A 13,136-nucleotide genomic window follows, 5' to 3' on the forward strand; every position below is an offset into this window, starting at 1 on the left:
GTCTGGAAGTTAGGTAGTTAAATGTGTACAACTGCCAGCTTGGTTATTGTCACTAGTGAAAGATCTAAGAACAAAAGGGGAGGTGTGGCCAGTCAAGTCAGTGACATTTGGCCATGGATGATGCTGCACTCTCCTCGGAGAACCAAAAGAATGGACAGAGTCAGCTGGGCACAGTGGCTCACACCTGTAATCCCAGCACTTTGGGAGGCTGAAGTGGGCAGATCACAGATCAAGAGATCAAGACCATCCTCATCAACATAGTGAAACCCCGTCTCTACTAAAAGTACAAAAATTAGCTGGATGTGGTGGTGCATGCCTGTAGTCCCAGCTACTAAGGAGGCTGAGGCAGGAGAATTGCTTGAACCCAAGAGGCGGAGGTTGCAGTGAGCCGAGATCGTGCCAGTGACAGAGCGAGACTACGTCTAAAAAAAAAAAGAAAGAAAGAAAGAAAGAAAAGTAAAGAAAAAAAGAAAAAGAATGGACAGAGTCAGAGTCTTGGGGGAAACCTATTGCTTTCAGGCTCTAGTTCAAGAGGATACTGCCAAACAATATGTAACAGGATAACTTCAGTGCTAGAATCTTGAAATCACGAAATTTGTTCTTGAATCAAGCCTTCTCCGTGATCATACTTTGTTCTCCCCTCATCTTTTCTTCAGAGGGTCTTGCTTTGTCACCCAGGGGCTGGAGTGCAGTGGCACGATCATAGCTCACTGTGCCTCGAACTCCTAGTGTAAGCAATTATCTCACCTCAGCCTCCTAAGTAGCTGGGACTACAGGCATGCACCACCACTCCTGGCTAATTTTAATTTTCATTTTTGTAGAGACAGATTCTCACTATGGTGCTCTGGCTGGCCTTGAACTCCTGGGTTCAAATAATCCTCCTGCTTTGGCCTCCCAAAGTGCTGGGATTATAGGTGTGAGCCACTTTACCCAGCCCACACTCTGTCTCTGATCCTTCTTTGCCAATCCCTTGCTTTTTCCCTTTGGCCTCCCATCTGTGTTGATTGCATTTCTTGTTTGATGTGCTGCTCGCTTTGTCAGCTTCTTTAGTGTCTGATGCCCCACTGTGTTTTCTTGTCTCCTAACTTGCCTTCCTGTGTTGGCCTCTACCTTCCCCTCTTCTCAAGATGTTGCCTTTCATTTGGTAAATATAATTGAGGTCCTAATGTGTGCCAGGAACTGGGCTAGAAGATGCATGCCCTGGCCTCATGTTGCTTAGACTCAGCTTGGCTTTGCCTAATGGAAAAAGGGTGAGAGGCAGATCACAGTCGTTGGGAGTGAGAGCTCATCAAAACAGAAAACAGACCCTCAGTGTCTTGGGTAACTTGGTTTCCATAGCCCTGGATGCTGAGGAATTGAGTTCCAGATTGCTGGTGGCTAGCACTTTGAAGAAAACAGAACAAGAACATACCTTCCCCAACACTGTCTCCTTTGTTAATTGTCCCCTAAGGAAGACAGCATCGAAGGTGGGAGACAATTTGAGAAATTGATCACAACTTTCCCAAGAGGGACTAAGATGGTTGCAGCCTTGCTCTCTGCTGGTAGACTTGAGTGGACCCAGAGATGGGGCGGTTCATGTGCCCTAATATAGATCTCAGATATAACTGCTACTCTTTTAACTAGTCAAGAATCTGGAAGTCACAATGACCAAAATAAGGAAAGCAGTCTATTTCAATAGAAGTTTTGTTAAACAAGACATTCCCGCCTATTACACTTATATTTTACATTTTCAAACTTTTCAAAATTACTAATGTATTTGCAATTTTAAATGCAGTAGAACCTTAAAATAATTAGATAAGGGAATGAAATTTTTTTTTTCTTTTTTTTTTTAAACAGAGTTTTGCTCTGTCACCCAGGCTGGAATGCAGCGGCTCAATGATGGCTCACTGCAACCTCCTTTTCCCCGCTTCAAGCAATCCTCCCATTTCAGCCTGCCAAGTAGCTGGGACCATAGGCACGCACCACCATGCCTGGCTAATTTTTGTATTTTTTGTAGAGATGGAGTTTTGCCATGTTGCCCAGGTCGGTCTCGAACTCCTGAGTGATCAGCTCAGCTTGGCCACCCAAAGTGCTGGGATTACAGACGTTAGCCTGTGTGGTCAGGGGATGGAATTTTAAATTGAAAGAAGAAAGCAATCATAGGCCAATTGTAGATTTTCAGAAGAGAAATGATATATGAAAAATGCTATGAAGTATCTTTCTATGGTTTACTGATATACTTGGAGCATTTTACTTCATTAGAAAGATGCGTTCAGAGGTGATCACTGATTTCAACTCCACTATTTTAGAGACTGTGGCTTCCAAAGCATTATAATTAAAATGTAGCAAATCCAAGGCTAGAGTCCAGATTTCTTGACTTCTAGTTTATTACTTATCCACTGAGGTATATGCTTTCCTAAAAAATGCTTTTTGGCTTAATCCCCGCTGTTTTAAACATTTTTAATGTTTCAGAATATTTCTTTTTATCTAGACCATAGTGAATGTTAAGTGGATATTTCTTTCAAGGTGTGGGCTCTCACTGTGGAGTAGGGGCATTTTGGGGGTTATTCTTAATGCCCAGTAGAAATGACATAAAAGGTAAGGGATATTGGGCTGACTCTATATTGCTCCAACAATATTATCTGAAATTTCAAAAAAAAAGATTCCAAATTCCTAATATTGCATTTTCTTAAAAATTTTCCTCTGGGAATTAAACTCAGAAAAATACCCACATAACAAGGGAATTTGGTTATTTTTGTGTAGCTATAGTTACAGAGCATCAAACGTGGGAAGAAAACAGTAACTATTCTTAAGGAAATTTGGCCTTTAGAGGGAAGGTACTGTTGAAAATTATTAGTAAAGTTACTTTTGCACGTGAGAGATATTTTATCCAAAGCTCTCTGACTGCTTTACACACCTAAACTTAGCCCTTCTCACATCAGTACTTAGCTTCTAACCAGAGAAATTGTTTGCAGGAGCTCTATCAAATTTAGAAAACTGTAGAGAAACTACATAGAAATCTATACGTATGTAAATTTGTCACCTTAGATGAAGAACGCCATTTTCCTCATCTGTAATGTGATGTTATTGTATTACCTCCCTAATCCTGTTTAGAGCTACTTAGTTTTTTTTTAAATTTTTTTATTATTTATTTATTTATTTTTTTTAGACGGAGTCTCGCTCTTTCACCTAGAGCTACTCAGCTTTTAACATGCAACTAATAAAAATTGATCAGTCTGTCCAAGAATTCCGGCATTAGGCTACACCGAGAATTTATGAGAAAATCAGGAAATCATGTTCAGTTCAAGGTAAACAATGTCAAAACTATTATAATTTTTTTTTTTTTTTGAGACAGAGTTTTGCTCTGTCACCCAGGCTGGAGTGCAGCGGTGCAGTCTCAGCTCACTGCAACCTCCACCTCCCGGGTTCAAGCGATTCTCCCACCCCAGCCTCCTAAGTAGTGGGGACTACAAGTGCATGCCACCACGCCTGTCTTTTTATTTCTTATATTTTTAGTAGAGACGGGGTTTCACTGTGTTAGCCAGGATGGTCTCGATCTCCTGACCTCATGATCTGCCCGCCTCAGCCTCCCAAAGTGCTGGGATTACAAGCATGAGCCACCGCGCCCTGTCAATGTAATTATTATATTACATATAATATATATAATTATTACCCAGAAAATAATTAATTTGGGGAAACTAACATTTTCCAGAATATAGAGAAAGCATAAATGGAGGAAAATTTGGTGATAAAGCAAGAAGCTATCACCGAGTCTTCCTTAGGCATTGATTACATAAAACCAACAGGCTGAAACTGAAAAAAACCCAGACACGGGTTTTAAAATAGACACAATTTGTTCATCTGCTACAGAAGATTTTTCTTTTTACCACTTTTAGCAGCTTTAAGAAAGCAAAATGCTATTAACCTCTATTAAAACAAGAGGTAACGGGGTGTACCTGATGGGCTACTTACATGCAAGGTGTTAGGAACAGAAATTGCAGGACATGAGCCAGAAAAAAAACTCATTTAGTCGTCTCTGAAAGCCTCTAGTCTTTATAAGAATTGCCAGAATCAACTGATCTTGTATTCTCTTGTCACTGCAGCCCGACTGAGACCACTGTATTTAGTTGTCTATCCCCTTAGATCCACAATATTTTAGGGGCTCCCGGCACTATTCCATAGTATGAAGAAGAAAGCTAACATAATTCAAGTTACCGAAATCGGGGTCTGGGGAGAGAAACTGATAGGAACTTCACCTACACTTTCTCATAAAAACTGATACTGACAATATAGCAAACAAAAAGTACAGCAAAAACAAAAAGATGACACAATACGCTTATCATTTCTGTATTTTATACCAACAGCCCTTCCCTCAAAAATCAGGGTATCATTCAAGGTTTTATCTTATTCACAGAAGTTTTTAAATCCTTCGTTTTATAGACACAAGACAGTTCCGATTTGTTGAATTAAGTGACCTCGGGTGTGCTAATGCTTCTAAAAAACAGCATCAGCCTTCTCCCATCAAAAGTCCGGAAGCTGCCCTTGAGTCGTCAAAGTGTTTGCCTTAATTTGCAATCGTTATGACTTGAGGCAAGTGCTTATACCTCATTTTTGTCATATATGTGAAGATACAATTGCAAATCGTTCACGACCTTGAGTCTGGAGGTCAGGAGACCGTTAGGAGATGTGAGCGTCCCAGACGGGCGCTGACCCCTGCTCGGAGACCCACCCCGCCCGTAGCAGCGGCGCGGGCCCCAGACAGCCTGGGGCGCCCGGCAGCCCCGCAATCTGTCACGCCTCAGTTCCGCTGACTCGGCTGTGCCCGAGGTGTCGCGCTGCCACGTAGCCAGGTGTCGCCGGGGCCGGCGCGGTAATTTATGACTGCGTGGTTGGGCTGGGGGTTCGGGGCCGGGGAGCAGAGCCGGGATCCGCCGCCTCTTCTAGGCTCTTCCCGGGCCGAGCCCGGAGTCCCCTGCGCTGACGGTGGCGTCGCGGGTCCCCGTGGCCGCGCGAGTATACGGGTAGCTCCCGGCCGGCCGCGAAGCTCGCGGAACCGACTTCTCGCGAGGCTTCGGCGCCCCCCTCCACCCCCGCCCGTCCGTTCTCCGCCCCCTCCCAGCTCTGAAGTGGGCAGTCACAGCGATGGCTGCGCTGCGAAGGCTCCTGTGGCCGCCACCCCGGCTGCCGCCTCCACTCTGCGCTCACCAGCCCCTCCTTGGGCCGTGGGGGCGGCCTGCGGGGGCGGCCCCGGGCCTTCCTGGTCGGCCCTTCTCCTCCCGGGAGGATGAGGAGAGGGCTGTGGCGGAGGCGGCGTGGAGGCGGCGGCGGCGCTGGGGGGAGCTGAGCGTGGCGGCGGCCGCCGGCGGGGGGCTGGTCGGCCTGGTGTGCTACCAACTATACGGGGACCCCAGGGCCGGCTCGACGGCGACCGGGCGGCCCTCGGAGAGCGCGGTCGCGGAGCCCGAAGACCCGCCCCGCGGCCGGGGGATGCTGCCCATCCCGGTGGCGGCTGCCAAGGAGACGGTGAGTGCGCGGGCGCGCGTCACACCTTCGCGAGGGCTGTGACCTTCGTGCCGGGTGCGCAGGACCCCGGAGACTGTGGGGACGGTGCGGGCGCTGTGGCCTTTCCCGTGAGCGAGGCTGACACCTAGGCCGGACAGCCTGGGATCCGGTCACCCACGTGTTGGGAAGACAGGTCATGCCGTCACTGATGCTGCAGCTACCAAGTATCATTACAAACCCAAAACCAACACCCCTCCCCTCTTACAAAAAAAGATTCAGAAATGAAGGCCATGACAGGCGAAAAGTGGACCGCTGTAGGTGTGGGGAAAAGGAACACCTAGATTGCGCAGGGCGACAGCAAATGACCCAGGAGGTCTGTTGCATTAGGATGAGGTTCGAAGCAGTGGTCTGAGATCTCAAAAGCCACTGCATTAGCATATGGGAATTTGTTAGTCCCAAGAAAGGAAATGCTAAACCTGCATGCTAACCTCCTTATACCCAAGGAATTATGATGTTACCAGGTTGGAAAAGAAAAAAAAAATTGTTCAAAAAGAGACATGTATTTCTCTCTTTTTCCCTCCCCGACTAAAGCCAGAATCCCATTAGTAGGTACAATAAAACACAAAATGGATAGGATAGCAAATGTGGGAGGCTGTGAATGACGCTAACTCCTTCAGAAGAAAGTCACATGAAAATGTTCAACTGTCATTATGTAGTTAATAATATAAGGTAAAGGTGTGTGAAAGGCAACAGTGAGTAAAGGATCGTGATTTTTTTTGTCACATCAGTATATTTAATAGTCATGTAAATGATTAGGAAAATTGTCTAGGGAGATTTTCCTTTCAAGACTCGAAGAGTGTGAAAGGCGTAGATGAAAATAATTTAGGAAACAGGGAGCTATGCTGTTTTTAACTTTAATGCAATTTATATAGCCTTTGTTCTTTTCTTAATACACAGTGGTGATCTGATGTAAGTTCATCCGTTCCTTTGGTGGAGGTTGTCAGTACAATTAGGTTACAGAATCTGCTTTATGGACCATCAGCAGATCACAAGCACATAATGTAAAGTCCTTTTATACATGAATATTCAAAATACTAGGAAATACCCTCAAACCTCCACCCCCACCCCCTTCACACATACACATACTCTTTTGTGGCTTGGCAAGGAACATAGCGTTATTCGTGATGACAGAACTTTTAATTAACCATAGTTGAGCTGGGAACAGATCAGCAAGGTAGGGAATTCAAGTAGTATTTTCTTTTCTTTCTTAAAATTAATTTTACTTTTACAGTTGAGAGATGGTGTCGCACAGTTTTTAAAAAGACCACGTTCGGAAAACTAGAACTTTGACTCCACCACTTGCTACTTGTGTCATTATGGAGAAATCACTTGACCTGTCAATGCCTGTTTCCTCACCTGTGAAATGAGGCTAATAGTCTCCTAGGGTGTTATGAGAGTTAAATGAGTTAACACAGTATATTTAAAACAATGGTACTACTAAAGAACGTTCAATACGTTTATTTTTTGGCTAGGCGCTGTGGCTCATGCCTGTAATCCCAGCACTTTGGGAGGTCGAGGCAGGTGGATCACCTGAGGTCAGGAGTTCGAGACAAGCCTGGCTAACATGGCGAAACCTCATCTCTACTAAAAATACAAAAATCAACCGGGCACGTGGTGGTGGGCGCTTGTAATCTCAGCTACTGGCGAGGCTGAGACAGGAGAATCCCTTGAACCTGGGAGGCAGAGGTTGCAGTGAGTCGAAATCACACCTCTGTTCTCCAGCCTGGGTGACAAGAGTGAAACTCCCTCTCTCTCTCTCTCTCTATCTCCCTCTCTCTCTTTCTCTCTCTCTCTCTCTCTATATTTTTTATTCGTTTATTGTCTACTTTTGTGCACTTATGTTATTATTGCTTAGTGTTTATGAAAATTTCTGTTCATTGTTTTAGAAGTCAAATAATGCTAAAGTCGTGTGCCTTACCCTTCCCTAGCCTCTAGTCCTGCATTCTGATTGTCGTGTCTTTTGTATTTCCCTCTCCAAAAACTTTTATGATCTTCTCTTTATCTCTGGTACTTGAAATTTTCACAGTAATGAGCTTCGGTGTGGATATTTTTTCATTGATTGTGCTAGGTTCTTAAGTGGCTTTTCCATATGGAAATCCATGTCTAAAAAATTCTGTGTAATTTTCTTGTATTATTTCTTTAATGATTTTTCTCTTCTCCCTCTTTCTATTCTCTCTTTCTGGAACTGCTGTTTGTTTGAAGTTAAATTTCCTGACAGATCCTAATCTAATTCTAATCATTCTTATATTTCATTTTTTAAAAATCTTTTCGTCTGTTTGTTTTTATAGGAGATACCCTGGACTTTATCTTACAACCTTCCTACTGAATTTTTTTTATTTCTGCTATTCTACTTTTTTAATTCAAAGAACGATTTTGTGTTCTCTGATGTTCATGAGTTATAGCATTCTATTTTGCTTCATGGCTGCTATATTTTCTCTTTTTGCTGTAGGGATGTAAATTATATCTTTGTTTTGCCTTCTAAGGATATAAATTATAACTTTGTTTTGACTTCTAAGGATATAAATTATAACTTTGTTTGGCCTTCTCTGTGCATTGCTTTGTTTCTTCCGGGTTCCTTTTTATTTCTGTTTGATTCTATAAGCTCTTGCTTTCATTTTGGAGGTTTTCCTCACATATTTGTGGTTGGTACCCGTCTGTTACTTGAGAACCTCTCAGAAGGTCTCTGTGCATAACATGTCCTTTCGTTTGGTGATCTGGGCTTTTTATTAATGTAGCATTGAAATGTCAGTATTTTATAGCTCTTTTTCTCTGATGCTGTTGAACTTCTACAAAAAATAGGAGAGATGGGAGGTGCAGTAGTCTTCTGGAAGCAGACACGTGTGCACATATATGTAAGAGCATGTATGTTGGTGAGTATCTAATGATATACTTAGGTATTGTTATCTCATCCTCTGCTTTTAGCCCCACTACTTACTCTGACTCCATAGCTCCATAGTTCCCAAGGCCTTGTCCATTTTGGGATTCTGTATAGCAAATATTAATACCTTACTTCCATTTGGTCTTCTCTGCAGAACTCAGGTAGTGCCTCTGTTCTCTTAAGTCAAGTATGACTCCTCCATCTCTTCAATTTTGTAAAAATTTTATAAATTCTCTTGAGTTTCCCCTCCTTTTCTCTATCTTAGCTCTTTTGTATTTTTACCTTTTTATACTCGTTTACCGTGAATTTAATGTGGTTAGGGGAAGAAGATGTTGGAAGAGAATGGTGGGGTCAGTCTGCCATTTTTCAGAAATACTATTTTAGTGGCATGTGCCTGTAGTCCCAGCTACTCAGTGGGGCTGAGATAGGAGGATCACGTGAGCCCAGGAATTCAAGGCTGCTGTGGGCTATTTTTGCACCGTACCATTTCAGCCTAGGGGACAGAGCATGACTTGTCTCAAAAAAGAAGAAGAAATTTTATTTTAAACCTGTGCTGCCACTTCATTTATTATGATTATGATTATGATTATGATAATTTTGAGACATAGCATCGCCCCATCGCCCAAGCTGGAGTGCAGTGGCGTGATCTCGGTTACTGGAACTTCTGCCTCCCAGGTTGAAGCAGTTCTTCCACCTTAGCCTCCCGAGTAGCTAGGATTACAGGCGCCTGCCACCGTGACCAGCTAAGTTTTTTGTATTTTTAGTAGAGACAGGGTTTCACTATGTTAGCCAAGCTGGTCTCAAACTCCTGACCTCAAGTTCCGCCTGCCTGAGCTTCCCAAAGTACTGGGAATACAGTCGTGAGCCACTACACACAGCCCATTTATTATTTTTGATTTTCCTGAAGTGATAGAAATGATTCATTTTGATGTTTAAAACTATAGCTAAGAACTTCTGATTTATAAAATCTCTTTTAAGTGTAATATGCTGCTGAGCATAAGCCTGGCATGTAAATTAACCTGTATGTGTTATCAGAATAATTTAACTGATGGAAGTGACCAGCTGTAATTTACAGAAATACGGTTCTCTTATATGATAGCCTTTGAAGATTTTTATGTCAAAGACATTGGCTCTGAACTCGGAAGGCCTTCCCTGACTCCATAGATTTGTTGAAATATCTCTCTCTACTTTCAGATAATGACTTTTTTGTGATTATTTAGTCATTGTTTGTCTTCTTTACTTGTCTTAGCCCCTTAAGGAGAGGCACTGTGTTCATCTTTGTCACCTTTATATCTTCATTGCCTGGTAAGCGTCGTAGCCTGATAGGCACAATATCTATTTGTTGAATAAATAGGCTCATGCTAAATATTTGTATGGAACATACCCTGAGAATTGAGTTTAATATTTTGTTCAGCTAAAACAGTTATTTTTAGCATTTGAATTGGGATGACTTCGGTAAAGGTCAAAATTCCAGGCTTTGGGAGATCAGGTCACGTGGCACTGTATTTATTTTAATTGTGCAAGTTTGGGTTGCCAAATTTTTTAGTGAACTATGGCTTTGACCTTTATATATATTATAAAGAGATGATTCTGATTAGAACCTCAAAGTTTTAGCCTTAAAGCACTATTTTTATTAGTGGGAAAAATTTTTGTTCTAGAGCTGCCTTGTTTTTCAGGCCCAGAATAAAAAAATGATTAGATTGCTTAACATACTTCAGTGTTTTACTTAATTGTACAGAAGACATGATCTTATTTTATGATTTGTTCACCTTAAGAAGCTTCAAGCAACATATTTGAGTATTACTCTGGAATGGAAAACTAGTTAGACAAATTTTGTATCTCTTTCATATCTATAATAATCGCAAATAGTCATACATTATTATGTTTCTTTATATCTTTTCCAGCCTCTTTTCTCAAGGCAGCATATCTTGAGATGTGAGGATATGCTTGCTTTTACCCAGAATATTGAAGAATTTGCCAGATGCATATAGGCATACGTTTTGTTGTGCCTCATTTTCTTGTGCTTCACAGATACTGCATTTTTTACAAGTTCAAGGTTTGGGGCAACACTGAATTAAGCAAATCTGTTGGCACCATTTTTCCAACATTATATGCTTACTTAATGTTTCTGTGTCACATTTTGATATTTCTTTTAATATTTCAAACTTTTTCATTACTATTGTATATTATGATAATCTGTGATCAGTTATGTTTGACCTTGCTGTTTAATTGTACCATGCATCATGAACCACACCCATATAAGACAGCAAAGAGTAAATGTTATGTGTGGTTTAGTCCATGGACCAGCTGTTCCCTAGTCTCTTTCCCTCTCCTTGGGCCTCCTTGTTCCCTGAGTCACAAAAATACTGAATTTGGGTCAGTTACTAACCCTAGAATGGCCTCTAAGTGTTCAGGTAGAAGGAAGAGTTGCACATCTCTCACTTTAAATCAAAAGCTACAAAGGATTAAGCTTAATGAGGAAGGCATGTTGAAATACCACATAAGCCAAAAGACAGGTCTCTTGTGCAAAGAGTTAGCCAAGTTGTGAATGCAGCAGAAGAGTTTTTGAAGGAAATTAAAAGTGCTCTTTGTGAACACACAGATTATGAGAAGACAAAACAGCCTTACTGCTGAGAAGGAGCAAGTTTTAGTGGTCTGTATAGAAGACCAAACCACAACATTCCCTTAAGACAGAGCTTAATCCAGAGTAAGGCCTTAACTATCATCAGTTCTTTTAAAGTTGAGAAAAGTAAGGAAGCTGTAGCAGAAAAGTTGGAAGTTAGCAGAGATTGGTTCATGAGGTTTAAGAAAAGAAGCTGTCTCCATAACATAAAAGTGCAAGGTGAAGTGGGAAATGGTGATGTACAAGGTGTAGCAGGTGATCCCGAAGATCTAGCTAGGATAATTGATGACGGTGGTTACACTGAACAACGGATTTTCAATAGAGATGAAATAGCCTTTTATTGGAAGAAGATACCATCTAGGACTTTGATAGTTACAGAGAAGTCAATGTCTGGCTTCAAAACTTCAAAGGATAGGCTGGCCCTTTTGTTAGCTCTAATGCAGCTGGTGACTTGAAGTTGAAGGCAGTGCTCATTTACCATTCTGAAAACACTAGGGCCCTTAAGAATTATGCTAAATCTATTCTACCTGTGTTATGTAAGGGGAACAGCAAAGCCTAGATGACAACACATCTGTTTGTAGCATGGCTTACTGAATATTTTAAACTCACTATTGAGACCTACTGCTTAGAAAAAAAAACATTCATTTCAAAATATTACTGCTCATTGACAATGTACCGAGTCACCCAAGAGGTCTGATGGAGATTTACAAGGAAATGAATGTTTTTATGCCTGCTAACACAGCATCCATTCTGTAGTCCATGGATCAAGGAGTAATTTTGACTTTCACATCTTATTATTTAAGAAATACATTTTATAAGGCTATGGCTGCCACAGATAGTGATTCCTCTGATGGATCTGGGCAAAGTGAATTGAAAACTTTCTGGAAAGGATATACCATTCTAGATGCCATTAAGAACATTTGTGATTCATGGGAGGAGGTAAAAATATCAACATTAGCAGGAGTTTGGAAAAGTTAATTCCAGCTTTCATGGATGACCTCAAGGTATTCAAGATTTCAGTGACAGAAGTAGCTGCAGAGGTGGTGAAATAGCAAGAAAACTGCAATTAGAAATGGAGCCTAAAGATAAGACTGAATTGCTGCAATTTCATGTTGAAACTTTAACAGACGAGGACTTGCCTCTGTGAATGAGCAAATTAAATGGTTTCTTGAGATGTAGTCTAATCCTGGTGAAGATGCTGTGAAAATTGTTGAAATGACAACAAAGATTTGGAATATTCCGTGAACTTTGTTATAGAGCAGTGGCAAGGTGATATAGTTTGGCTCTGTGTCTCACCCAAATCTTACCTTGAAGTATAATAACCCCCACATGTCATGGGAGGGACCCACTGGGAGGTAATTGAACCATGGGGGCTGGTTTTTCCCATGCGGTTGTTGTGATAGTGAATAAGTATCACAAGATCTGATGTTTTATAAAGGGGAGTTCCTCTGCATGTACTGTCTTGCCTACCACCATATAAGACATGACTTTGCTCCTCATTCACCTTTTGCCATGATTGTGAGGCCTCCCCAGCCATGTGGAACTGTGAGTCAATTAAACATCTTTCCTTTATAAATTACCCATTCTTGGGTATGTTTTTGTTAGCAGTGTAAGAATAGACCAATAGAATAAATGAGTACTGGTAAGAGTGGGGTGCTGCTGTAAAGATACCCGAAAATGTGGAAGTGACTTTGGAACTGGGTAATAGGGAAACTGTTGGAACAGTTTGGAGAGCTTAGAAGAAAACACGAAAATATGGGAAAGTTTGAAACTTCCTAGAGACTTGTTGAATGGCTTTGACCAAAATCCTGGATAGTGATGTGGACAGTAAAGTCCAGGGTGAGGTGATCTCTAATGGAGACGAGGAACTTGTTGGGAACTGGAGCAAAGGTGACTCTTGCTATGTTTTAGCAAAGAGACTAGTGGCATTTGGTCCCTGCCCTAGAGATCTGTGGAATTTTGAGCTTGAGAGAGAGAATTTAGGGTATCTGTTGGAAGAAATTTCTAAGCAGCAAATTGTTCAGGATGTGATTTGGGTGCTGTTAAAGGCATTCAGTTTTATGTATTCACAAATATATGGTTTAGAATTGGAAC

The 13,136-nt window shown here is 41.8% G+C and overlaps 1 protein-coding gene across 2 annotated transcripts in view; it reads left to right on the forward strand.

Annotated features, from left to right (window-relative positions):
- Positions 1 to 5,085: 5,085 nt before the first annotated feature.
- Positions 5,086 to 13,136, forward strand: part of MICU3 (mitochondrial calcium uptake family member 3) — a 93,988-nt gene continuing 85,937 nt past the window's right edge. For both annotated transcript variants that reach the window (XM_025394110.1, XM_025394111.1), the window contains exon 1: positions 5,086 to 5,502. In XM_025394110.1, the coding sequence (XP_025249895.1) occupies positions 5,122 to 5,502 (381 nt within the window). In that variant the 5' untranslated portion in view covers positions 5,086 to 5,121. The remainder of the gene's footprint in view (positions 5,503 to 13,136) is intronic.

The sequence above is a fragment of the Theropithecus gelada genome, chromosome 8 (genome assembly GCF_003255815.1).
Source record: "Theropithecus gelada isolate Dixy chromosome 8, Tgel_1.0, whole genome shotgun sequence".
Lineage (NCBI taxonomy): Eukaryota > Metazoa > Chordata > Mammalia > Primates > Cercopithecidae > Theropithecus > Theropithecus gelada.